Genomic DNA, 26,978 nt, shown 5'->3' on the forward strand with positions numbered 1-26,978 from the left:
GGAGAAGAAAAGTTTATGAAAGATGAGCAGTCTCCAGTGGTTAGGAGCACTGGTTGTTCTTCCAGTGACTCCGGGCTCAATTCCCAGCACCCATATGATAGCTCACAACTGTCTGTGGCTCCGAGGTGTTACACCCTCACACAGACACACATGCAGGCAAAATACCAATGCACATAAAAGAAAAATAAATGAATTATTTTTAAAAATATGAGCAGTCTCAATCAACAACATAAGTAGTGAAAATTTAATGAGGAAAAGAGAATTAAGCAGACTGAGGTTCCAATATTTTTTAGATTTCTTTATACATGACAATGAGAATAAGAACAGCACAATAAGCATTAGTGACACGTTACATATTAAGAAAATAATTATGTCACTTTCACCTCTCCTCTACTTGGACACCTGTTAGGCATCTCAATTTGAGCATGTCCTTTGTAGGAGATGCTTTCTACTCAATATTAATTAGTTCCTTTACCCATATGAGAATAGAGTGAAAAAACTTATTTAATTTGGATTTCTGTCATTAGAAGTCCTTCATAATCCCCATCATAACATCCAAAGCTGAAGTTTTTATTTTCTTCTACCCAAATGTTCTTAGCTAGTCTTTCCACATTAGTGAAGTGCTTTCTTCTGCTTTATCCCGAACTATGCCAATTGTGATCTCGCTCCAGGCCTTTCTCTTTCTTTTTCCTCTGACCAGAACCTTGCTTTCTCAGACCTTCATATGGCTTCTCACTTTCTTCATATTTATACCCCAGAGTAACATAAAGTGTCCCTGGAACACTCTTTCTAGAACCATCTTCTCCCCCTGCTATTATTCAGCCTCTTGTGATGAGTGTTGTCCCCAGAACATACTAATACCTCATGTTCCATTTACTCATTTGTCTACTACTGGCTTCCGTTCAACCCTTCACAGAATTACAAAACCCATGGAGGCAAGCACTTCCTTTTTATCACTGCTGGATCTTCAGTGCCTAAAACAATACTTTGCAAAAAATACTTCAAATGTTTAGTTAAACAGGTTTTGCTTCTTTATGTTTTTATTAGAATATTTTCTTGATTTCCTTTCGTTCACTTTCAACAAGACGCTTGAAAGTTTTTCCTTTTAGAGCAGTGCCCATTTTAAGATTATTTTTGTTGTTTGTTTTGTTTGTTGCTGTGGAATATTCCTTCTGTACACTGTGTAATTGAGGCTGAAATTGGTTTAATAAAGAAGCTGACTGGCCAGTAGCTGGACAGGATAAGGTTAGGCAGGAAAACCGACTAAGGACACTGGGAAGAAGGGCAAAGCCAGAGGAGTCGCCAGCAAGACATGGAGAGGAAACAGAATGCAAGATGAAAGAGAGGTAATGCCATGTGGCAGAATGTAGATTAGTAGAGATGGGTCAATTTAAATGTAAGAGTTAGCTAGTAACAAGCCTGAGCCATCGGTCAAACATTTATAATTAAGTCTTCACATGGGTTATTTGGGAACTGATGAGTAGGAAAGAAAATTCTGGGTATGGTTTGTTTATGTTTCTTAGGACAGGGTTTCTTTTTGTGGCCCTGGCTGTTCTGAAACTTACTCTGTATACCAGGCTGGCCTTGAACTCAGAGATTTGCCTGCCTGCCTCTGCCTCTCTGTGTCCTGAGTGCCGGGATTAGAGGTACAACCCACTACCCTAGTGTCAGTAGGCCTCTTTCGATTAGAAGTCCCGAACCAAAGAAAAACGTTGCCCTTCTTCCAAATAAAAAGGAAATTTTCCTCTCTGACTGCCCTCAAGCTGTCACATTGGTTTTATTGTTGACTCAGAAATGAAGTAAAACAGGAGATCTTTGAAGTGTTGAGCCTCATGGCCTTCATACTAGAATTGTATCACTGACTCTTTAAAACCTGCGGCTTGTGAACTGAAGATCACGGGAACCAGATCCATTTATAATCCCCCACCTGTACATACATACATACACACACACACACACACACACTTACTTTTCTTTGTATTAAATTTTAAAATACAGGGGCTATAGGAGTTGGGATCGGTAGCTAAGAACACTAGCTGCTCTCCTAGAGGATCCAGCTCTCACATGGCACTCACAATAATCTTTAAACTCCAGTTCCAGAGAACTCATGCCCTCTTTTGGCCTTTTGAGGCATGATTGGTGCACAGGCATACATGCAGGCAAAATACCCAATACATAAAATAAATTGAAATAAAAATAATCAATTAATTAAAAAATCTAGTAGTCTAGAGCAAGATGTGCTACTGGTGCAGGGGTGAGGTCCTTTGCCACTGTTCGATTAGATTGGACGCCTGCTCCACAGGAGTAAACACACACACACACACACACACACACACACACACACACACACACGCTCCTCAATCCTCAAATGGCAAGAATCAGCATAGGCCCAAACTAGACTCTCTGAATGTAGCTGACAGTTGTGTGGTTGGGGCAGACTGTGGGGCCACTGGCAGTGGCACCAGGATTTATCCCTACTGCTTATACTGGCTTTTTGGAACCTATTCTCTTCGGATGGATACCTTGTTCAGTCTAGATATAGTAGGGAGGGCCTTGGTCCTTCCTCAGAGCAATGTGCCTTACCCTCTCTGAGCAGTGGATGGGGAGTAGGGTGGGGAGAAAAGTGGAGGGAATGGGAACTGGGATTGGTAAGTAAAATGAAAAGAGATAGCTTGTTTTCTTTTTTAAAAACATAAAACAATTAAAATGTAAAAAAACATAAAATGATAATAGAAATTTGGATTAATCATATCACATACAATATACAACATATATGCATTATTATATATTATGTTAAACACACACACATTATCCTATGGTTCCAAATCTAACCTTCAATGCAACTGGTTAATTTTTATAATTCAAAAATTCACTGTTTTCACTAGTCCACACTTTGTCTATCATCATAATGTCTCTATTTTTTCTAACTATTGCTTTTATGCTCTCTAGTCCAGACTATGAACTGTCTCATAGTCTTATCCGCTCCTGGTGCTAAGTGCTATGCCCATCATTACAATAACTTATCGATAAACACATGCTGAGTACTAATCCAGCTTAAATATGACTTTGGTAAAAATGTTCAGAATTAGCAACTCTACTCCCTCGAAACAAAATGAAACAAACCTGAAACCAATCAATAGTGCAGCAATTGATGAGGGACGGGAACTGTCTCAGCCGGTTGCGAAAGGCGTCTCCTATGGGGCTGAAGGCCACGACAACGTGAAGGTTGTCTTTGCAGCGGCTCACAAAGAAAGCAAACAGGGCCAATGGACTGAGCTCGTCATGCTTATTGCCAGCCTGAGCCACCGGGCGGACCCCCTGCAGAGCAGAAACCAGAAGATCAGATATTAGGATGGGAGGTTTGTATCACTGTCTTTAAATTCTTATTTTCATACCATTGGATGTTTAAAAACAACTATCTGTCAAGAATTTACCTGGTAAAGATAATCAGAAAAACTCTTCAAGATTATATGTAGGCCTAAATGCAACATCTTTTTAGAGGAATAATGGAAACTAATATAATGTCCGTCAATAAGAAACTGGCTAAACTCACAAAACATCCTTCTCACTTTCACACTAGCTTTTACATAACCTTTAAACAACAAAGAAAAGCCAGACTCAGAAAGACAAGCATTGAAAGCATGCTTTCTCTTATTAGCAAAATCTACTGTGTGTGTGTGTGTGTGTGTGTGTGTGTGTGTGTGTGCTCCACACGATGTGTAGCAGAAACATGGAGAAAGGAGTCTAAAGAAAGGGTGAGGAGAATGAGAGAATGCTGGGAAGGGAAGGACAGAAAGACAAATACTGAATGTTCTCTCTCAAACATGGAACTTAAATCTAAAGCAAAACGAAGCCTACATGGAGGCAGGTAAAGGCGGTGAGCAAAGCACAAAGTCATAAGAAAGCTGTTAGTGTGCACACATACGAAAACAGGGAAAATGAAAGAGGTATTGTGTATGTGCTATGGTAACACTAGCAAAATAAACAAAAACTAAGTTATGTAAGAATACACAAAATATGATTCCTTTGTGTTAACTTTAAAGACATGTAGTCTGGAGGTAAGGTAAGCCCACTGGTTTAAGAGCAGCATAGCTGTAATGGGGAACTAATCGCTTTCTGATTGGACATGAGGCCTGCTCCACAGAAGGGAATTTATGCCTGGGACTGTCAACTTGGTCAAACTCCATGGCTCAGGAGGTCCTAAGGCCTAAGGAAAAGCCTGCTACTGTTGCTTTGCTAAATGGACGTGTTGTCAACCTGCTTTCTAAAAAATTATGTTTATTTCACCAACCAGTGCTGTTCTCATCCTCGGTTAGTGAAGCTGCTTTTGGCAGTGGGCCAGGGTTAATGCCGAAACTCAACTCATGCCTGGTTAAAATACTGCTGAGTCCACAGACCCAAATGGGCCATCTCTATCATATTCCCCTACCCACACCCCAAGGCTCAGAGAACATCATAGAGGAAAAGGTGAAAAGAATATAGAGGGAGGAGATGGGGGAGGTGCTGTGAGATGTTGTCTTCTGGCCATGAGTTACACTAGAGAACTCATGGAAACTGTAATTACCTGCACCAAAAAGTCAGCATTTCAGCATGGATGAAGTAGCAGCTCACTAGTCTTTACCCATACTTGAAGTGCTACTGGCAACTGACAGCTACTGGAGAAGGGAGAGTTAATTCTATCCAGGGGCATGGCCACTGGAAGCTGCCTCTGCCCCAGTGTATGGCCCCACACCCAGGTACATGCTGGTAGCACTAACTGGATTCATTGAATTATTTAAACAACAACAACAAAAAAAAAACATGAGGTAGAAGGGGGTTGTATGCAAGGGGTCTGAGGAGGGAGAAGGGAATTAATGAATGGACATGATCCAGATACATTGTGTACATGTATGAAACTATTAAAGAATAAAGAAAACATTTTTAAAAATATGTAGACTGGATGTACCGGTGCATACCTATATTCCTAGCACTTAATAAGCTGAGGAGACCAGCCAGAGCTAAGTAATGAGACCCAGTTTCAAGAAAAAAGGCAGACATAAGCTGGGTGTGTTGCACATCTGTTGCCCCATCTACTCAGATGGCTCAACCAGGAAGACTACTTGGGCCCAGGTACTTGTGGCCAAGCCCCAGCAACACAGAAAGTTCTCATCCCAAAAATGTATGCAGGGGATAGAGAGATGCCTCAGTGGTCAAGAGCACTCACTGCTCTTCTGGAAGACCAGGGTTCAGTTCCCAGCATCCGTGTCTGGCGGCTCACAATTGCCTGTAACTTCAGTTTCAGGGGATCTGAGGTAGGTACTGGCACACAATCACATACAAATAATATAAGTAAAACATTTTAAGCAGAGCAGTGATGGCACACGCCTTTAATCCCAACACTCGGAAGGCAGAGGCAGGTGAATCTCTGTGAGTTCGAGGCCAGCCTGGCCTACAGAGCTAGTTCCAGGACAGGCTCCAAAGCTACAGAGAAACCCTGTCTCGAAAAAACAAAACAAAACAAAACAAAACAAAACAAAACAAAAAAAGAAAAATAAAACATTTTAAAAGTGTGCATAAAATATACAAATAAAAAATAGTGAAGTAGAGAAAAGTTTAATAACAAATTAATAACAGTTAACAGCTAAAGTAAGCAGTAAAGTCAGGCAAAGATAAAAAAGTCTTACTGCCATGAAACAATATTTATACACTAAATACTTGATAACTGTTTTTGTTGTATATAGTCTTACTATGTTAAAGTCAAAACTTTCCTTTTAATTAGACAAAAGGGGAAAATGCTGTGGAACAATATTTGTACACTGAAAATATATAATGCTCTTATTGTTACTAAAAAGGCTGATTGGCTGAGAGCTGGGCAGGAAGAGATTGGTCAAGACAGTCTGACCCAGAGAGAATCCTGGGAAGAAGAAGGGCAAAGTCTGAAATCACAAGCAGACACTGAGGGAGCAGGAGATGAACTTACCATGCTAATAAAGGTACCTCCATGTGGTAGAGCACAAATAAGGAATGTGGGTTAATTTAAAATGTAAGAGTTAGGTCATAACAAGCCTGAGCTATTGACCAAGCATTTGTACTTAATATTAAGTCTCCATGTTGGTCATTTGGAAGCAGATGGTCAGAGCAGGAAAACTCTGACTATATCTCACTCCCCACAGGTAACTATTCTTTGTTTGGGGCTATGAAGAACGAGGTCTTCCTATTATTTAGGAACATCATCATTCAGGAGTTGTCTTGATGACATCACAGGAAAAAGCAAAAGCATTTTTTTTTCCTTTTCAACCCAGGTCACAAACTAATAAACATACCAAGGGTTACTGAAGGGTTTCTAAGTGTTAAACACTATGTTAATTGCTTGTTTTGTTTGATTCCCTTGCCTTGTTATAGCCCTATGTAGGGGGACTGCTGTCTGTGCTCCTATTTCATAGAAGGCAAAAGCAGAGGGCTTAGACTACCAGGCTGACTCCATTTTAATCCAGGAGGAAACATCCAGATATAAGTAATTAGTTCCATGGATAAAAGTAAGTATAGTCAGTGTAAAAGGAGTAAGTCTTAGAAATGGGGATCAAAGTGTCTGGCAATTGACAGTAGTAGGTGCTATACAATTGTATCTTGTCTTTTAGATCATAAAACCTGACTTTCACATGTATCTCTCTCACACACACACACATATATATATACATACATACATATTAGAACTGTAAGAAAACACAGTTTTAGTAAGACTTTTGAAAATTATACCAGACAGCAGAAAGTCATACAGCTAATCAAGGGAGATATTAGTCATGTTTCCTTTCTTCCTGTGTCTTTTGTTTACACCTTTGTTTTGTTTTTGAGATAGTATCTCAAACTATAGATCAAGCTGGCACCAAAATGGTGATCCTTCTGCTTCAGTCTCCTGAGTGCTGGCATTAAAGATCTGTACCACCACATCCAGCTCTGATTCTCTCACCAGCTTAAGAGATGATATTATACTCTAATCAACCATAAGCATGCTAAGTAACATATATTTTATGAAGATAACAATTATAGAATAATTTCTGACTTAAAACAATGCTAGATTTTAACTTTACTAAAATGACATGTTAAACTAACATACTTTAAATTGTATAAGCTCTATTTATCTAATTGCTTGACTGTATAAGTTCTGTGTATCCTGAATAGCAGAGCAAAGTGTTTATGATAAGAAAACTCCTGTGCTGGGTGCAGGATTTCCCCACAACGCGCTCTTACCTCCATTACTTCTTGCTTCTCATCTGCTGCAAAAATGTTAGGAACCTCGCCAGTATTGAGCACACTGTCAATATCTTCTAGGAAAGCTTCCTCTTTAATCTGAGTGTCTGTGATCAGAAAGACTGTCTTCTGGCCCTTCATGCCTACATTTCTTAACAAGGTCTTAAAGGAAAAATGTACTAATCAGCAGAATGCAGTGGCTCGTGTAGGTTTTGCTTTTCCCTTCCTTTTAGGCTTGAGTTTAAGGGTTTGATTCTAGTGGGGCTGTCAGTCAGCAACTCCATTTCTTCTATACAATACAAACCACTTAGTTTCCTGAAGCTCCTAGATGTAACAGTTGGTAAGAGGCATATGATTAAAAATGGCCTATTACTTTAATGATTGAGTTGGACTTAAAACATGGCTCTTGTACTGAGAAGGATGCTTACCAAGACCAATAATACAAAATACTTGGATCAAGTGTGTTGCCTCATGGACTGAACCAGCTGGAAAAGTGAGACAAATGAATACTTCCAGGGAGTATAGAGAAATTTCTAAACTGGGCCCTTAAATTGTATCATGTTAAATTACTATCCACCTCTGAACACTTACATAATATAAACAACGTCCTCTTTTGCTTAAGTTAGCTTGAGCTATTTTTTTTTCCATTGTTTTTGGCCAATCACAAGCAAAATTCCCAACTGAAATGGACTTAGTGGTCTGGTGGACATGATTTACAGATATCTGTTAAAACTGACCACTTCTTAGGAGATTATAGGTACAGCCAGGATTAAAATTAAGTGATATGATAAAGCTCCTCCCAGAAGCCATAAATTATCAAACGAAAAGTATAGTCTCTCGTGTACGTTACCGCCTTTGGAGCTATTGGGCAGAGGCTTTCCAAGGATCCTCCCTTCAAAACAAACAAAAAAAACCAAAAAACAAAAACAAAGACCACACAAGCAAGGGAGTGGAGAGGGAGACTTGGTCACTCACCGGACTTGGTGGTGAGCCCTACTACTGACTGAAAGGTGCGGAGCAAGTAGGAAAGGAAAAAATAAAGGTCATCCACAGTCCTACTGGGCTGTGAACCCTGGGAACTACAATGCCCAATGGTCAAACAGTGGCATGGACATTACCATGTGGGGAAAACAACAGTTTTGATTGGTCTAAGGCCTGATCCACAGGAGAGAGCTCATGCATGGTACTTGTAAACTTGCCCAAAAGTCTTTGGTTAGGGGTGGTGATTTTCCCTAGAGGGATAGCAACCTAGTGTTATTTTTGATAAATGGACATAACATTTGTGCTGGATAGTTTTATGTCAACTTGATATAAACTAAAGTCTTCTAAGAGGAGGGAACCTCGATTGAGAAAACGTTTCTACAAGATCAGGCCGTAGGCAATCCTATCAGACATTTTCTTAATTAGTGATCAATGCAGGAGGGCCCAGCCCATTGTGGATGGTGCCATCCCTAGGCTGGTGGTCCTAGGTTCTATAAGCAGCACCCCTCCATAGCCTCTGCACCAGCTCCCACCTCTAGGTTCCTGCCCTATTTGAGTTCCTGACAGCCTTTGATGATGAACTGTGCTACTGAATTGTAAGCCAAATAAACCTTTCCTCCCCAACTTGCTTTTGGTCGTGGTGTTTTTTCAGAGCAATAGAAACTAACCAAGGTAGCATTAAACTCCTTCTAAGTACTTACCTTTCTACCCACAGATTAGTCTCTCACCCCTCTTTAGAGAATTTTCTTATTATAGTGGGTGGTCATTAACACAGACTCACAACTAGTAGAGACGCAGAGAATAACTGAGCGCAGTGTTCGGCCTCAAACAGAAAGTCCACGTCATTCCCTTCCCGCTAGGCTCAGGAAACATCCCAGAAGAGGGAGAAGAAGGACTAAGTGCCACAAGCTGCAAATGACTGTTGTGAGATTTGTTTTGGATATGGGAATCACATATTCCTGTGAAATAAGTCTTCCCAAACCAGGATGAAGACAGGGGCAGGGGCAACTGTGAGAACTTGCATTACAAAGTCTTATTCTGCTATATAATTTCCTTTAGCTTCAGTGTCAACAGTGAAACAGAGACATCTATACCTGCCGTACCCCAGGGCTGTACCGATGGAATGAGATTACGTAAGTAAAGCACTCATAGCAGTCACCTAACGGATAGAGCAGTATAACTATAACTATATAGTATTACAGTAATACTGTAGTAATGTACAAATATACTACTTTTACTAGTCACCTAACGGATAGAGCAGTTTAACTATAACTATATAGTATTGCAGTAATACTGTAGTAATGGACAAATATACTACTTTTACTAGTCACCTAACGGATAGAGCAGTTTAACTATAACTATAAAGTATTACAGTAATACTGTAGTAATGTACAAATATACTACTTTTACTAGTCATTTTCAAACTGGATATCTTCATACTTTTTTACCTTCATATCCTCTCTCCACTCATTCATACCATAACTCTTAGAAATTTCTGGTTGGAAAATCTGCATTTTTGCCATCGATGTAGCCAGACGAGTTAACGATTGCCGACCGCTTCCTCCAAGCCCAATTAGCAACGCATTTCCACCAGACTGCTTTAGAATGCGGCATATTCTTGATAAATGTTCCAAAACATACCTACCAAAGACAAGTTATTTTCCATAGCAATTTACATGTACCTTTACTTACCACTTTATCATACATATTTGATAACATCATGTTGCACAGTAAATATATACAAAATTTACTGAAAAACTAAAGCATGCAGGAACCGGGGTTGGGGAAGTTCTTGCCTCAAGAGCCTAATGACCTAAGTTCAGATCTCCAGAACTCACATGACAGCTGGATGTAATGCATTTCATTTGTATTGTAACAAATGAAGCTTGCCTGGAGATCAGAAAAGTGAAACAGGCACACTGGCCAGCCTTACAGACCAGGCAGCAATGACACACACTTTTAATCCCAGTAGTTACACTAGTTGCCATAGAAACCAGGCAGTAGTGGTGCACGCCTTTAATCCCAGAACTAGAGAGGATTATAAAACAGGAGGAGACAGCTCTCAGTCTCATTCTGGGATTCCTGGAGGCAGGACCATCATTTTGGACTAGGTAGAGGTAAGAGCCAGGGGCTGACTACTTTGCTTTTCTGGTCTCAGGTTGGCCCCCAATATCTGTCTCTGAGTTTTTTATTAATCATATTTCAGCTGGATCTAGTAAGCATTTGTGATCCCAGCACAGCTACAGGAAATGGAGGCACAGATCTGAGAGTCCTAGATGTCCATTAGGCCGGCTAGCCTGGCTTGTGTAGTGACAAAGAGGTCCTGTTTTAACAAGGTGGGAAGGTGAGCACTGGCACTGGAGGTTGTCCTCTGAACATACTCTGTTTCTTTTTATTAATATAGATTAAGGGGAGTGTTGGCTGAAACAGACAACTTAATAAATTACTTGTACTTTATACTGTAATATATGTGACAGGTATTTACTATATTTTTAAAATATTTCATGGAAATTTATAAATAAAAGTTTCAAACACATACATAAACACAGGTACCTAGTTTCTTGATGACTTTTTGGACCCCATTTCCTATGGAGGGATACCTTGCTCAGCCTAGATAAAGGGGGGAGGGCCTTGGTCCTGCCTCAAGTGATGAGACAGACTTTGTTGACTTCCTATGGGTGGCCTCACCCTTTCTGAGGGGTGGAGGGAGTGGGGTAGAGGGAAAGGTGGAGACAGTGGGAGGAGGGGAGGGAGAGGGAACTGAAATTGGTATGTAAAATAAAAAACATTGTTTTAAAAAATAAAATAATAGAAACAATAAATAAAATATAGGTACCTGAACACAACAAGATTCATTCTGCTTTTGTGAGTTTGATTATACTCATCTAGGCACTGGTCAACAACATCATTAAACTGCTGAATACTTGGAATTTCAATGTAAATTCGGTCATCTCCTTCAAGATCAGGATTCATATAATCCCCAAACATGAGATTTCTTATGTCTTCTTCAGTTACCTGTAGAGTATAAATCATAAAGTTATAAAAGTTAAATTACAAAATAAATTTAATAAAAAATATAGTTTTATGTATGTCATGGGTTGATTGCTAGCTAATTACTTTAAATATTAAGATAGCAAACAATGTTTGTCTAAAATTAACACATAAAATGACAACTTTATTTGGCAACTAGAAAATTCTGTTGTTTTTTCTATAGACTGGGAATAAAAAGATTTGTTTTTATTTTATGAGATTTTATGAGATTTTTGCTGGTTTGTATCTAATTGTGTTGTGTGTGTGCTATGCCTGAAGAGGCCAGAAGTGGTTGTCAGAGCTCCTGGAGCTGGGAATGTAGGTGGCCGTGCACTGCCATGAAGGTGGTAGGAATCACCCTGGTCCTCTACCTGAGCAGCCAGTGCTCTTAACTGCTGACCCATCTCTTCAGATGCTTTTTCTATAGATCGGAAAACCATCTTTTCTGACTCGCTTTGCTAAGAATAGCATATGAGTTGGTACCATGCTATGCACTCTGTACAGTCTCATTAACAGCCATTATAGAATAACCTGACATGCTTTTGATAGCTAAATACACTTACTGGAGCATTCTCTTTTCGCAGGTGAGAAAAGATACCATCAAATGGCTCCTTAAAGTAGTCCTTGATAACAGTTTTAATTAACATGAAGAGCCAGTTTCGATCATCATCATTAATGAGGCGATCATAAAACACGCGGAGAACCTCATGCACAAACAGGCGGATCATCGTGTGCTTGCTCTCCACAGCCTCTCTCTCCATGAGCAAGCAGCCCCGGATGACACGTGAGAAATCACGCAGATTGAAGGTATAATGAGATTTTGCAGGAGTGGGCAAAAGATTCTTCATAGATTGCTTATATATCTGTGGAGAAAAGAATGCAACAATTCAAAAGTGAAATACCTATAAATAACAGCCCTAAAATAGTATTAATAATATTTCATTTATCCTATTAGATTACATCGCTCCGGAAAGCATGTAAACACTGAACCTAGCATGGAGTATATGTTCATTTTGATCTCTAGCACTCAACCAGGTACTATGAAGCTGAGTGCACTGAATAGTACCTCAACTTGAGTTCCATTTAATCTGACTTTAGTTCCCATTCACTGTCATTGTTCCACTTACAGGCAATCTGGACGTTATTAAGCAGTTTAAAATCGCAATAGAAATTAAAATCAGGTAACTCATTCTAAAGCACCCCAAATAGCCGGGTGGTAGGGGCACACGCCTTTAATCCCAGCACTCGGGAGGCAGAGGCAGGCGGATCTCTGTGAGTTCGAGGCCAGCCTGGTCTACAAGAGCTAGTTCTGGGACAGGCACCAAAGCTACAGAGAAACCCTGTCTCGAAAAACAAACAAAAAATAAAAATAAAAAAATAAAGCACCCCAAATAAAGAAGAAATAATATCTTTGAGATTAGCAATGACCTTAAATCTATCAATTCTCTCCCTTCCTTCCTATTAGATTCTTATTCTTCTTTTATCTTAATTGATAAAATATAGAAACAAAGTATATTTTTTCTGAATGATGTATTCATCATAGAAAAGTTAATTCTCTTTAAAAAGGTTAATTAATCATTTAATATATCCTGACAAAAAAGAACGACAAGACTATTTTTCATTTGCTACGCTTGTAGTTTATCCCCCTGTCTACCCATGGTAGATCTCTAATGCTTCAATGAGAAAAAAAAAACAATCTCTTCTACACGGCCAAGGCCCACTCATACCGAGTTATATTTTAAATATTATATTATTACAAATAAAGCACTTTCCTATATCAGAATAAATCTTCCTGATGGAGGAGGGTCATCTTTCTATCTGTTTTTTTGTTGGTTAAGTAATAAAGAAACTACTTGGCCTCTGATAGGACAGAAAATTAGGTAGGCGGAGTAGACAGAACAGAATGCTGGGAGAAAGAAGCTGAGTCAAGGAGTTGCCATGATTCTCCCACTCCAGACAGAAGCAGGTTAAGATCTTCCCTGGTAAGCCACCTCATGGGCTACACAGATTATTAGAAATGGGTTAGATCAATATGTAAGAGCTAGCCAATAAGAGGCTGGAACTAATGGGCCAAGCAGTGTTTAAAAGAATACAGTTTCCGTGTAATTATTTCGGGTATAAAGCTAGCCGGGTGGCGGGAAGCAGCCTGCCATTCCTATTACAACATCTTCCACTTAGTCATGGTTTGAATCTGAAATGCTCCCACCAATGGCTCTCATGTTGAAGGCTTGAATGGTAGAAGATGGGCTTTGGGAAGAGATTATATCCTGTGCTCTGACCTAGACAGGTTCATAGTGCAGTGCGTTATCAGGAGACTACAAGGTGTAGTCAAGTGGGAGGAAGTAAATCACTGTAGGCATGCCCTTCAAAGATATACCTTGTACCTAGACCTCTGTTTATCAAGCATCCAGACAGTTTAGTTTGGTGAGATTATTACTAAATTACCTTCGAGTGCATTATTTTCCCTGTTAACACTTGATATGAGGTTGGTTCTGGCTTATGAGTAAGGGCAGATAACACACCCTGAATCAGGAGGTGTTCTTTGACCACATGGGCATAAGTATTTTATCCCCATCCTTGCATGCTCTAAGTTTTCACTGAAATGTATGTGGTCTGAATAAAAGCAATGTGTATGTAATAAGATGCTTACATTTATTTTCTTAAAAAATTACACCCATAAGACCATGTCAGTCCCTAGCCTAATTGCCATCAAAGGGGCTTCCTCCAGCAGCTGATGGGAGCAGATGTAGAGATTCACAGTCAAACTGTAGGCAGAGCTCAGGGAATCCCACAGAACAGGGGAGAAAAGATTGTAGGGGACAGAGAGGTTGAGGACACCAGTAGAACACATCACACAGAATCAACTAAGCAGGGCTCATAGGGCCTCACAGAGACTGAAGTGGCAATCACAGAGCCTGCGTGGGTCTACACTAGGTCTTCTGTATATGTGATATGGTCGTTAGCTTGCGGGACTCCTAACAGCGTGAGTGTGTGTGGGGGGATCTGTGACTCTTTTATTTGCTCCTGGGACCCTTTTCCTCCTACTGGGTTGCTTTATCCAGCTTGATATGAGGGTTTGTGCCTAGTCTTATTGTATCTTGTTATGCAGTGTTCAGTTGCTCTCCTGGGAGGCCTGCTTTTTTCTGAAGGAAAATGGAGGAGCCATGGATCTCAGGTAGAGCAGAGGTAGGAGGCTGGGAGGAGTGGAGGAAAGGAAGACTGCGATTGGGATGTATTGTATGAGAGAAAAATAAATAAAAAGAAAAAAGCATGAAGAACAAGAAGGAAGACAGAAAAGAAAATTTAACAAATACCACAGTGGGAACCTAACCATCAAGAAAATGATTATGATGTGGTAGGTACTGGTTATGAGCAAATTTCTTACAACCTTAGGAAACATGTATCATATCTCATTTTAGTGATTAAACATTAGGCCTCCAAAAGGTCAAACTGCTTGTCTTAGAACATCCACTTAGGAATAGTAGCCAAAGCTCATCCCCAGTTAGGTTCTCCATGTTCAAAATCTATGATCTTCCTGCTCTTAAACCATCTGGAACAGGATCTCTGACAAAGGAAACCACAGATGGCCCAGGGAATGACATTTTTTAAAGAAGACCAAGTAAGGGAAGCATCTGCCACTAATATGTCTTACATTGCACTACATGCTCACCTCCATAGTCCCACTGACTATCTGGTTTCCAACTATAAAGTAATCTGGAGGAAATTCACGAGACCTAAGGTAGAATGCCATGATTGATGAGAAAATCCGGACCATAGTTTCATCACTGAAAGAATTGATGGTGCAGATATTGAAATGTCGAATAAAACGGGGAGTGACTGCATTCCTTCCACCACCTGGAGGACCCATGGCTGCTATCAGTTCTATGTCAACCAGTGTGATTTTACTGGTGTCCTTGAGGTCATACCTAGAAAGCACACACAAAGACAAAGAAAGAAAAGATAAAATGAAGCACGGATAACCTTAGAAATTTAATCTTAGCTTTAGCTTTTGTAAAGGGAATAACTATAAGTTAGGGGTGATTGTTCCACTTTGCCTAGGACGAGTCTGGTTTGTGCTTGCTATCACCAACACTGTCCTTCTATTCTTAGCAGTGTCTCAGTTTGAACAATAAAGTATACATCACTCTGGTATGGTAAAGTCCTGCTCTTCCTGTCATCTAGGGTCTTTAGAGTACATTAACAATGCCTAAATATTACCCACACAACTTGTATACAGAGAAGGCTCCACTAGAGAAACATAAAGCTTCAAAGAAGTCCTAATCAGGTATCCAAATAACAAAATATAGTTGACTGTTTCCATCTGGTTAAGTTCTTCAATATTGAAGCTTTCACTAGAAGGTGTGAAGAATAGGGAGTGGGGTTCACAGGCCTTGCAAAAATTAATGTTTTTACAACAAATAATGCCAGGACATCCATATGTAGAAAAATAAATGTAAGCACTGACTTTATACACCTTTCACAACAATTAATTAAAATGGATCACAGACCAAAACATTAAGAGCAAAATCATCACAGTCTTAGAAGATAACATTGGAGAAAATTCTAATGACTTTAGGTACAGTCGGTTTTTAAGCTGTGGTAAAAAAAAAAAAAAAAAAAGCCCAAACTGTGAAAGAAATAATTTGAAAATGGGATCTTCATTAAAATAAAAACTTCTATTTGTGAAAGGCAATAAAGAAGATAAGACATAGATTAGGAGAAAATATATATACTGGGTTTTACTTTGTAGGGCTAGCCTCCTGAGTGCTGGGATTATGGGACTGTATTACCATACTCATCTTAAAACCAAACATAATATTACCATAACAATTTGTGAAGGTTAGTTTTAATTGTCAAAATTTGCAATTCCTCAGGAGATGGGCCTCTGAGAATATCTATGTGAGATTATCTTTTTTAAAAATATTTATTTATTATGTATACAATATTCTGTCTGTGTGTATGCCTGCAGGCCAGAAGAGGGCACCAGACCTCATTACAGATGGTTGTGAGCCACCATGTGCTGGAAATTGAACTCAGGACCTTTGGAAGAGCAGGCAATGCTCTTAACCTCTGAGCCATCTCTCCAGCCCCATGTGAGATTATCTTAATTACATTAATTGAAGTGGGAAATCCCGTCCACTTTGGGCGGTACCATATCCTAGGCTGGGGATCCTGGGTTGTGTAAGAGTGGAGAAAGCAAGCTACACTTGGTGCCTGCATTCTCTTCCGACTGTAGATGGACTGTGGATGGTTGTATAAGTTCCTGATGCCCTGATTTCTCTACACCATGGTAGACTGTAACCTGGAAGAGCTAAAATAGCCTCCTTTTCTCATAAGTATTTTATCATAGCAACAGGAAAAGAAATTAAGATACTAATTACACTAGCTATTTATGTAGCTGGTGTTTATCTGATGCAGCTTAAAATATATCCAGAAAATATTTTCATACAACTGTCTGTAGCAATATTAACAGTTATCTAAACCTGAAAATAACCAAGATATCCTTCAACAGGTGAGTGGACTAATAAATTATGGAGCATCTATACAAAGCATTATTAACCCAGCACTAAGAAAACATGAAAGAAATTAAAATGTGTATTACTAATTGAAAGCAGCCAGTCTATAAATGCCATACACTGATTCCAATTATGTGACTGCTACAATTTAAATCTGGAATAGTTCCCAAAGATCCAAAGAAAAAGCTTGGTAGCCAGCATGAGAAGCAGTAGAACTCTGAGGGATGAGGACGAGCAGAAAGTGTTCAGGTCCCTGGAGATCTTCTTCTTTGCTTCCCAGCTATGAGATAAGCAGTTTTGTTTTCCAGGGAACTCCTACAGCTGATAAACACCTTCAGCAAAGTGGCTGGATACAAGATTAACTCCCTAAAAATCAGTAGCCCACTTATATACAAATGTCAAACAGACTAAGAAAAAAAATCAGGGAAACAACACCATTTGCAATAGCCTCAAATCATATAAAATATCCTGGGTAACCTAACCAGCAAATGAAAGACTTGTATGATAAAAACCTCAAGTCTCTGAAGAAAGAAATGAAGAAATTAGAAGATGGAAAGATTTCTCCATGCTCATGGATCAGTAGGATTAATATAGTAAAATGGCCATCCTACCAAAAGCAATCTACAGATTCAATATAATCCCAATCAAAATTTCAACATAATTCAACAGACATTGAATGGACAATACTCAATTTCATATGGGAAAACAATCAAACAAACCCTGGATAGCTAAAACAATGCTGTATAATAAAAGAAATTCTGGAAATAACACCATTCCTGATTTCAAGTTATACTACATAGCTATAGTAATAAAAACCACATGGTATTGGTATAGGCATGTTCATCACTGGAATAGAATCAAAGATCCAGACATAAATACACATAGATGCTTAGTTTTTGATGAAGAAGTCAGAAATACACAATGGAAAAAAGAAAGCATCTTCAAAAAATGGTACTGGTCTAATGGGATATTGGCATGTCAAAGAATGCAAATATTTATCAACCTGCACAAAACCCAAGTCTAAATTAATCAAAGATCTCAACATAAAAACAGACACACTGAACCTGATAATAGAGAAAGTAGGGAATAGCCTTGAATTCATTGGCATTGAAGACCACTTTCTGAACAGAACACCAATTCCACAGGCACTAAGATTGACATTATGGGACTTCATGAACTGAAAACCTTTGGTAGAGCAAAGGACACAGTCACTAGGACAGTTTACAGAATGGAATAAGATTTTCACCAACTCCACATCTGACAAAGGGCTAATATCCAAAACATATAAAGAACTCAAGTAACTAGACATCAACAAGCTAAATAATTCAATTAAAGATGGGGGTTACAGGTCTAAACAGAGATTTGTCAATAGCGAAATCTCAAATAGCTAAGAAACACTTAAAGGTTCAACATCCTTAACCATCAGTGAAATGCAAATAAAAACTACTTTGAGATTCCATCTTATACTCATCAGAATGGCTAAGATAAATACCACAAGTGACAGCACATGCTGGTGAGGATGTAGAGCAAGTGGAACACTCCTCCATTGCTGGTGGGAGTGCAAACTTGTACATGGAAATCAATATGGTAGTTCCTCTGAAAATTGGGACTCACTCTATCTCAAGACCCAGTTATACCACTACTGGGCATATTCCCAAAGGATTCCCACTTGCTCAACTATGTGGATAGAGGCTTTACTCATAATATCCAGAAATTGGAAACAACCTAGACGTTCTTCAATCAAAGAGTGGATAAAAATATGTAGTACTAAAATTAGTGGGGAAAAAAAGAGAATATATGAATTTGAAGAAAAGCAGGAAAGGGTATGTGGGAAGGCTTGAAGGAGAGGGAAGGGAGAGCTGCTGTAGCTAAACTGTAATCTCAAATATAAAAAAGTATGACAAACTCTTCAAAAATGGAGTATTACTCAGCTGCTTAAAAATGACATCATGAGCCAGGCGGTGGTGGCGCACGCCTTTAATCCCAGCACTTGGGAGGCAGAGGCAGGCGGATCTCTGTGAGTTCGAGACCAGCCTGGTCTACAAGAGATAGTTCCAGGACAGGCTTCAAAACCACAGAGAAACCCCTGTCTCGAAAAACCAAAAAAAAAAAAAAAATGACATCATGAAATATGCAGGTAAATAGATGGAATTAGAAAAAAAACATCCTGAGTGAGGTAACCCAGAACCAGAAAGAAGAACAAGATATGTACTAACTTATAAGCGGATATTAGCTGTTAAGTGAAGGATAGTACCACTACAATCCACAGACCCAGAGGGTGATGTGGGATGAACTTCTGTATGTGTTGCTTTTATTGGCTAGTGAATAAAGCTGAATAAAGCTGTCTTGACCAACTGCTTAGCAGAGTAATACCAGGTGGGAAATTTGAACAGAGATATATAGAGAGAGTAGGCAGAGTCAAGGAGATGCCTTGTAGCTGCCAAAGGAGACAGACACTGGAACCTTACCTGGTAACTCACAGCCTCATGGCAATACACCGATTAATAGAAATAGGTTAATTTAAGATATAAGAGCTAGGTAAGAATACACCTAAGTCGTTGGCCTAACAGTGTTGCAATTAATATAGTTTCTGTGTGATTATTTGGGTCTGGGCAGCTGGGACACGAACAAGCAATCTCTTTCTACAAGAGGGCTAAGTAACAAAGAGTTCTAAGGAGCACTACATGGATCTCTCTAGGAAGAGGAAATGAAAGGATTATGTGGGTGGACTGAGGGTGGGTATGGGAACAGAAGAGATCAGGTAGAGAAGGGAAGGATGGAGGAAGAGATGACTGGGATTGTGGGGGAGCACTTTAGGAGCTAATGTGGAAACCTAGTGCAGTGGAAACACCTTAGAACCTGTGAGGATGACCCTCGTGAGGACTCCTAGGAATGAAGGATATAGAGGCTAAACTAGCCATCATCTTCAGTAACCAAGCAAGACTTCCAGTGGTGGGGCTAGAACACTGGCAGCCACCAAACCTTTGACCCATAACCTGTCTTGCCTGAAGTCCTAGGGCAATTGTGGCTCAGAATTTGGAGTGGGACTGGTTTTACTTGAGGCTCAGGCCACAAGAGGGAGCTCATGCCAGACACTGTCTGGATCAGGAACTGGAAGCTGGATGGCCCAGGATCCTAGGACAGATCCAAACAAAACTAGCAAAAGAAAAAAAGTCAATGAAATGATTCCTAATGATATCCTGCTATGCTCAAAGATCAGTGCCTATCCCGGTCACCATCAGCGAAGCTTTCTCTGGTAGAGAAGCAGAGATCCACGGCCAGACTTTAGGCAGAGTTCTGGGAACCTGAAGAGTGGGAGGAAGGACTGTAGGAGCCAGAGGGGTCAAGCACACCAGGAGAACACGGCCCACAGAATCAGCTAAGCAGGGCTCACAGGAGGTCACAGAGACTGAAGCGGCAATCATGTAACCTGCACGGGTCTGCACCAGATCCTCTGCATATATTGTTAGCTTGTGGGACTCCTAATAGTGAGAGTGGGGGTGTCTGTGACTCTTTTGCTTACTCTTGAGACCCTTTCCCTCCTACTGGGTTACCTCATCCAGCCTTGATGTATAGGTTTGTGCCTAGTTTTATCGAATCTTGTTATGCCATGTTTGGTTGTTATCTCTGGGAGGCCTGCTCTCTTCCAAAGGAGAGCCTAGGAAAAGTAGATCTGGAGGAGAGGAGGCTGTGGTAGGGATGTACTATATAAGAGGAGAATAAATAAAATGAAAAAGACTTTAAATCAATTATTTACCAATGTCCACAATCAAAAAACTGTCGTAATAACTCAATAGGAGGTTGGGCTCCATATTTCTCCAGTGAAGGCATATTCATATCATCTATAAACACTACACACTTCTTTCCCATAGGTGGTCCAAATACTCCCTTGCGCCTTTTGTCCAATCTAGCCATGATGATGTTCTAAAAATTTAAAAAGAAAAAGTATATTTATCTATGTCAGTATTACAAACTTAATATTATCATCGTTGATTAAGTCACTATGTGGCCAATACCAATTGTATACTAGTAACAGCTACTGTTTATTTAATTAGTTAGTAGCTTAACATAAAAGTTAACATTAGAAAAAATTACTAACAATCTTTGAGAGGAAATAATGTCATGTGTTTAATTACCCTAAGTTACTCTTACTTAAAATGATACTAAACTTTAAACTCAACATCATTTCAAATAACATGTGTTGAAATGCTCCCCTGCACTTAGAGTTATCATAGGTATTTACACGGTAAGCTTGCATTCTATATACACATCTATAATTCTATAATCCTTTTCTCACACTGGATACCCCTTTACCTAAGGTTTAAAAGCATTATTTTTTTCAACCTTTGTTGTGTTTTATAGCCAACATAAATGTATATGCTTTTTAAATATTTCTGATAAGTTTTAAACATGCTTGTTTGTTGTAAAACTGAATACCAAAATTATTCTATTCAAAAATTTTGCAGTATGCCAACTTAGCAAGACTTTTAAATTAAGAACAGAAATAGGGTTGGGGAGAGTAAGAAGGCACAAATTTAGGAAGAGATGCTAAGTGTGGCAATTACAAGGAGCTTCATGAAATAGCTTCAGCTTGTTATATTTAGAGACAAAAGAAGATCTTGCAATAGATATAGTGGACCAACAGGTGAGCAGCAAATGCCCCTAAAAGCCACACAGAAGAGTATAGAAAAAACAACCGGATATTCTCCTGTGCCCGCCCACCACTCTTCTACGCACACATGTGAACGTCTCTTAGACTTTCTTCTCCAGTTAAATCAATCATTGCTTCTCAAGTCAAAATTAATGATAAGTCTTAAAGGGCTAATGTATAAGTGTTATCTTCCGATTCACGGATTTACAAAGTTGCATATTTAACATATAGCTTTAAATATTTTAATATTTATCAAGTAAGATAAGGTATAATGGTTACAAACCCAAATCCGGTTTTATACAAACCTGAACCTGATTGGCACTGGTCCGTGCAGAGAAATTCACATAGAAAGGAAAGTACTTGTCTTTTTCCAAGTGATTCATTAGCTTATCCTTGACATACACTGACTTTCCTGTACCAGTCGGACCCACAAAAAGCAGTGGCCTTTATAAAAACAATGAATAACATAATTCAAAATGGAAGAAAGTATAAAAGCATTTTTCTGGGAAAAAACTCAAGTATTTTAAAAACTTTAAATAGCTGGGTGGCAGTGGCACACGCTGTTAATCCTGGGGCTTGGGAGCAGAGGCAGGCGGATCTCTGTGAGTTCGAGGCCAGCCTGGTCTATGAGAGCTATTTCCAGGACAGGCTCCAAAGCTACAGAGAAACCCTGTCTCAAAAAACCAAAATAAACAAAACAAACAAACAAGAAAGCCAAAAACAAAGAAAACAAAAATCTTTAAATAGTAGTCAAGTAATTTCTACTAAAACTCCACACGTGTATAATTGTGAGGACTAGTAAAGGCAGAGCCAAGCACACCTGAGTTTGGATTCCTGGAGGCCATGTAACAGTGTCCTGGTAGCTGGTGTACGCAATCCCAACATTACTAATGTGGGACGAGAAGCAGGGATAAGAGTATTCTCCAAAAGGAGAGACTGAACCTTTACACAAAATGCATAGACTAGAGAGGTGGTGGTTTGTGTGAGTGCATTTGTATGTAAAGGCATGCTCAGGCACCAGATGTATGGAGTTCAGAGACGACCATGGTGGTATTCCTAGGTACTCGCCACCTTTTGTTTGAGGCAGGGTTCCTCACTGGTCTGGAACTTTGCCAAGAAGGCTAGGCTAGCTGGCCCATGTGCTTCCAGGGTTCTGCCTGTCTGTCTCCCATCTTGCCAGAGCTGTGATTACAAGCGTGCACCACCATGCCTGTTGCTTTCTATGTGGAGTCTGGTTCTGCATCTTATGAATAAATACTTTACTGACTGAATCATTCCCCCATCCCAGAATATATAGCTTTTCAATAGTAACACTGCGGGTGATTTTTGGTGACGTAAGAGGTAATGAACTATGGGTCTGTTAAAACTTCAGAGTGAGCAATAAGAGAGCCGAATTCTAGGTTTTCCAATAGTAGTAAATATCATTTAGAACATGCTAATCAATTCCCAGCCATGGTCTCAGTCACCTGAAACTCAATGACTTCAAAGTTCACTTTTTAAAATGCTACCATTTTATTAGAATGGTACTGTTTTATTTAGAATTCATGTTTATAGTAGAGTTTCTTACTTTGCATAGGTAATACTCAAATCCATTAGGAAAGTATATCTAATTGTGTCCATTGTAGGGATGATGAGATCTTGAATTTTGGTTCGTTTGTCTTCTAAATTAGAACTTTTAATTAATTCATTCCAGTGGAGCCAGCGACCTCTGTTTTTTAGCTGCAGGAAAATATGTTTTAAAATATTACAACTATGCAGTTCTACATCTGAGAGCATGTGTTCAATACTTACACCATTTGCTTGTAAAGATGTAAGCCTTTAGATAAAATATAACAACTGTAACACAGTGACATTTTAGCATTGACAAGGAAAAGTTCACTCAGTCAAAAGATGGATAACGGACACAAACGTGCAGTTTACAGAAGAACAAATACAAACGGGCCACAGAAGGCCGCTGTGGTCAGGGTTTGTAACCCGAGACACCATCAAAAGGCCATTGACATCACAGCCAGAGCCTCTGGGCCTGGATGACAGGGGACTTTACTGTCTTTTTGAAAAGTAAGTTTTATTAAAAATTCTAAATCAGGGAGAGATGGCTCTCTCTGATGCTCTTCCAGAGGACCCAGATTCAATGTCCAGAACCCACATGTCAGCTAAGAACTGTCTGTAACTCCAGTTCCAGGGGATCTGGCGCCTTTTTCTGACCTCTGTAGGCAACAGGCATGCACATACATACATGCAGGCAAAACACCCATACACATAAAAAATTTTAAATATTCTAAAGGAAACTTCCCAAAATTAAAAACTTTAGCCTTTTCCTCCTCTAAAATGAAATATTATAATTATTCATATAAAATATAAGTAATATCTTCAGTCATAAAGCAGATTAATAAATAAACATCCATGAAACTAACACCCACTTAATACAACTAATTTTTAATGATAATCCAAAGAAAGTAAATATCACTTTATCATAAACTCAATGTATCTAGAATTTATGACCTTTAGTTTGAGACAGCCATAGCTGTGGCTGTCCTGGAGCTTACTATGTAAACCAGGCTGGCCTTGAACTCTGTCTCCTGAGTGCTGGGACTAAAGGCACACACCACCATGCCCAGCTGAATTTATGCCCTCTTAATATCTAATCTTCCCTAAATGCCTGTAATATGTCCTTTTGCATACGCTGAGTATTTGTTTCAAACTATTCTAGTGTAACTTAAGTTACAAGTTGCTAAATTTTGGTTTTGTATCTTTCATGTGTTGAAGTAAATGAGCTATAATCTAACTAAAAATAAAACATCATTTGAGGCATCTGTATTCCTTTGCCATTTTGCCCTTTTGACCTAGGCTGATGTTTAGACAAGATAATCAGCAGAGCTGTACAATTAAAGTCTTCTAATTCCTGCTGAGTGGTTAATTCCAGCACTCTGGAAACACGTGCAGGTAAATCTCTCTGAGTTCAAGGCCAGCCTGGTCCAGGACAGCCAGGGCTGCAAGGAAACCTTATCTTGAAAAAACAGAAACAAAACACAACACAAAACCAACGTCTTGAAATTCTTTTGAGCCACTGGCCGGACACAGCCGCTGTCCTGATATCTTCCAGTCAGAACCAGCGCGACCATTACTTTCTTCTGATTATTCTTCCCTTCCCCTGTCCATCCCCAAGTCTTCTACTATCTAATTATAACAGTTAATTCCGGCAAAGTAGCCAGAGTCGAGGAGCTGCTCCAGTTCTAGAGCTGGGGCTAACAATTTCTGCTACATTCTATTGGGCAAACAGGTGCCACAGCGCGCATATGGAGGGAGGTCAGAGGACAACTTCTGGGAGCCCTGCTCTCCTCCACTGCCAGGCAGACAGGGTAGAACTCAGTTTGGGTGCCAAGTGTTTTTTACTCATTGTCATATTACTGGCTCAATAATTCATTTAAAAAAAACTTGTAGAGTCATATTAAAGTTACACACACATGTATTTTAGAGTTAAAAGTTTTATTTGATTAAGAAAAAGATGCCAGATATGGTGGTGCACACCTTTAGTCCCAGCACTCAGGAGAGTGAGGCACACAGATCCCTGAGTTCGAGGCCAGCCTGGTCTATAAAGCGAGTTCCAGGACAGTCAGGGTTACACAGAGAAACCCTTTCTCGAAAACAAACAAAAAAATTAAACAAAAGAATAGTTCTTAATTCCCATTTTCTCTTTCCCAAAGGCAACTACTTTTACCTATCTATTTATTTATTTTATTTTTAATAATAATTTATTTAACTTTATTTTATGTGCAGTGGTGTAACTGTCAGATTCTCTGGAACTGGAGTTACAGACAGTTGTGAGCTGTCATGTGGGTGCTGGGATCTGAAGTCGGGTCCTTCAGAGTAACAGTCAATGCTCTCAACTGCTGAGCCATTCCCCTACTTTAACCTGCTTAAACTGGATATTCTGATAATTACTTTCAGTTTTTAGAAAGCATGCTTTAAGCTACTGTCTCTTGATTATTTACTTTAGAGATTATTTCACTGACTTTCCTCTATGACTAATAAAGATAAAACTGGTTTTGGTCATATTCTTAAAACTCAAGTATGATTTGGGTGAAGGAGTGAGTTTTCCACTGCTAGTTGGGTTTGAGTCCGTTCTCTTTCTAGTAAATTAGGTAAAATTATAACAAGGCTCTAATTAGATCTCATAACCATAAAATGAAATTTGCATGAATAAGATGACTGATTAAATATTTTCTGCTTCCTTTAACAGAGTGGAAAAGTAAATTAAGTTGCAGGTGATGTCATAACTGGACCGGGTCTACGAGAGAAGAGAGAAGGGACCAAGCACCTTACCACAGAACCACGACTCTGGTGAACTCAGGCACTGTGGGTGCTGACATAGGTTTTTTTTTTTTTGTTTTTTTTTTTTTTTGTTTTTTCGAGACAGGGTTTCTCTGTGGTTTTGAAGCCTGTCCTGGAACTATCTCTTGTAGACCAGGATGGTCTCGAACTCACAGAGATCCGCCTGCCTCTGCCTCCCAAGTGCTGGGATTAAAGGTGTGCGCCACCATCGCCCGGCCTGACATAGGTTTTTGTGTTTCACATTTTGTCCTGATATGCACTTTAGGTCATACCTCATACATGTAGTCATAGACCAGGCCTTTTTCATCAAATGGGCATTCCCATTTACCCACAGAGTTTGGCAATGGGTCTTCTTCGTTCTTCCCTGATACAATGGATCGTATGAAATTATCAAAAGCAAGGCGGCCATTTGTATCACAACTTGCTCCAATTGACCAAATCAAGGAGAATATAAAACAGGCCTGTTGGTGAAAAAGTTAACTTATAGTGATTATCTTTAAAGAAAATTTAGAAGAAATAACTAAAATTTAATATATTAAACCTGCTTACATTACTGGAAAGGTCATGCAGATAAACGAAGTAGAGCTTGGTACAGCTAAATTATATATAGAAGCATTCCTTTGGCAATAGTGATAAAAACTTAAATACCTACACCAAATGGCCGAGGGACCTGTATTTAATTCGTCCTTAAATACACTCCTAGCAGTGAAATGACATATATAAAAACATTGGTTACATCACTATTTCTTCCTGGAAGTCTGGGTTATTTAGAGTATACCACACGTGCTGATGGATACACAGCTTTTAAAAATGATGCAACTCTGTACCAAGACATACTGCAAGTGAGATGCAAATTAGTAAATATCATTTGTAATATAATTAGTAATTAGTGACACATAAAATACGTACACAGGAAACTGTCTGTGTGTGTGTGTGTGTGTGTGTGTGTGTGTGTGTGTGTAATGTCTTTATAAGGCTATGTGGGGCACTAGAAATCATTGCCTTGAGGGTGCCTGGGAGATTGGTATGAATGGAAAATATGCTTTTGACTTTTGAATTTTATTCTATGTGCATGTCTTATCTGACTAAACAAAAACATCGCCCCCAACTCAAGAAACTAGACTCTAAAATGCTAATTAACCCAATTAAAAAATGGGGCACTGAAATGAACAGAGAATTCTCAAAAGAAGAAGTTCAAATGGCCAAAAGACACCTAAGGTCATGCTCAACCTCATTAGCAA

General features: G+C 39.3%; 1 protein-coding gene across 1 annotated transcript in view; it reads right to left on the reverse strand.

Annotated features, from left to right (window-relative positions):
- Positions 1-26,978, reverse strand: part of Dnah12 (dynein axonemal heavy chain 12) — a 155,360-nt gene that overhangs the window by 60,566 nt on the left and 67,816 nt on the right. Inside the window, exons 37-46 of the mRNA XM_050158197.1 lie at positions 26,010-26,198; positions 22,973-23,124; positions 21,711-21,849; positions 20,512-20,678; positions 14,909-15,164; positions 11,802-12,101; positions 11,045-11,223; positions 9,657-9,849; positions 7,228-7,389; positions 3,124-3,318 (exon numbers count right to left, since the gene is read on the reverse strand). Coding sequence (XP_050014154.1) covers positions 3,124-3,318; positions 7,228-7,389; positions 9,657-9,849; positions 11,045-11,223; positions 11,802-12,101; positions 14,909-15,164; positions 20,512-20,678; positions 21,711-21,849; positions 22,973-23,124; positions 26,010-26,198 — 1,932 coding nt within the window. The remainder of the gene's footprint in view (positions 1-3,123; positions 3,319-7,227; positions 7,390-9,656; positions 9,850-11,044; positions 11,224-11,801; positions 12,102-14,908; positions 15,165-20,511; positions 20,679-21,710; positions 21,850-22,972; positions 23,125-26,009; positions 26,199-26,978) is intronic.

Source organism: Alexandromys fortis, unplaced genomic scaffold (assembly GCF_014885135.2).
Source record: "Alexandromys fortis isolate MF-2015 unplaced genomic scaffold, M_Fortis_MF-2015_v1.1 scaffold_106, whole genome shotgun sequence".
Lineage (NCBI taxonomy): Eukaryota > Metazoa > Chordata > Mammalia > Rodentia > Cricetidae > Alexandromys > Alexandromys fortis.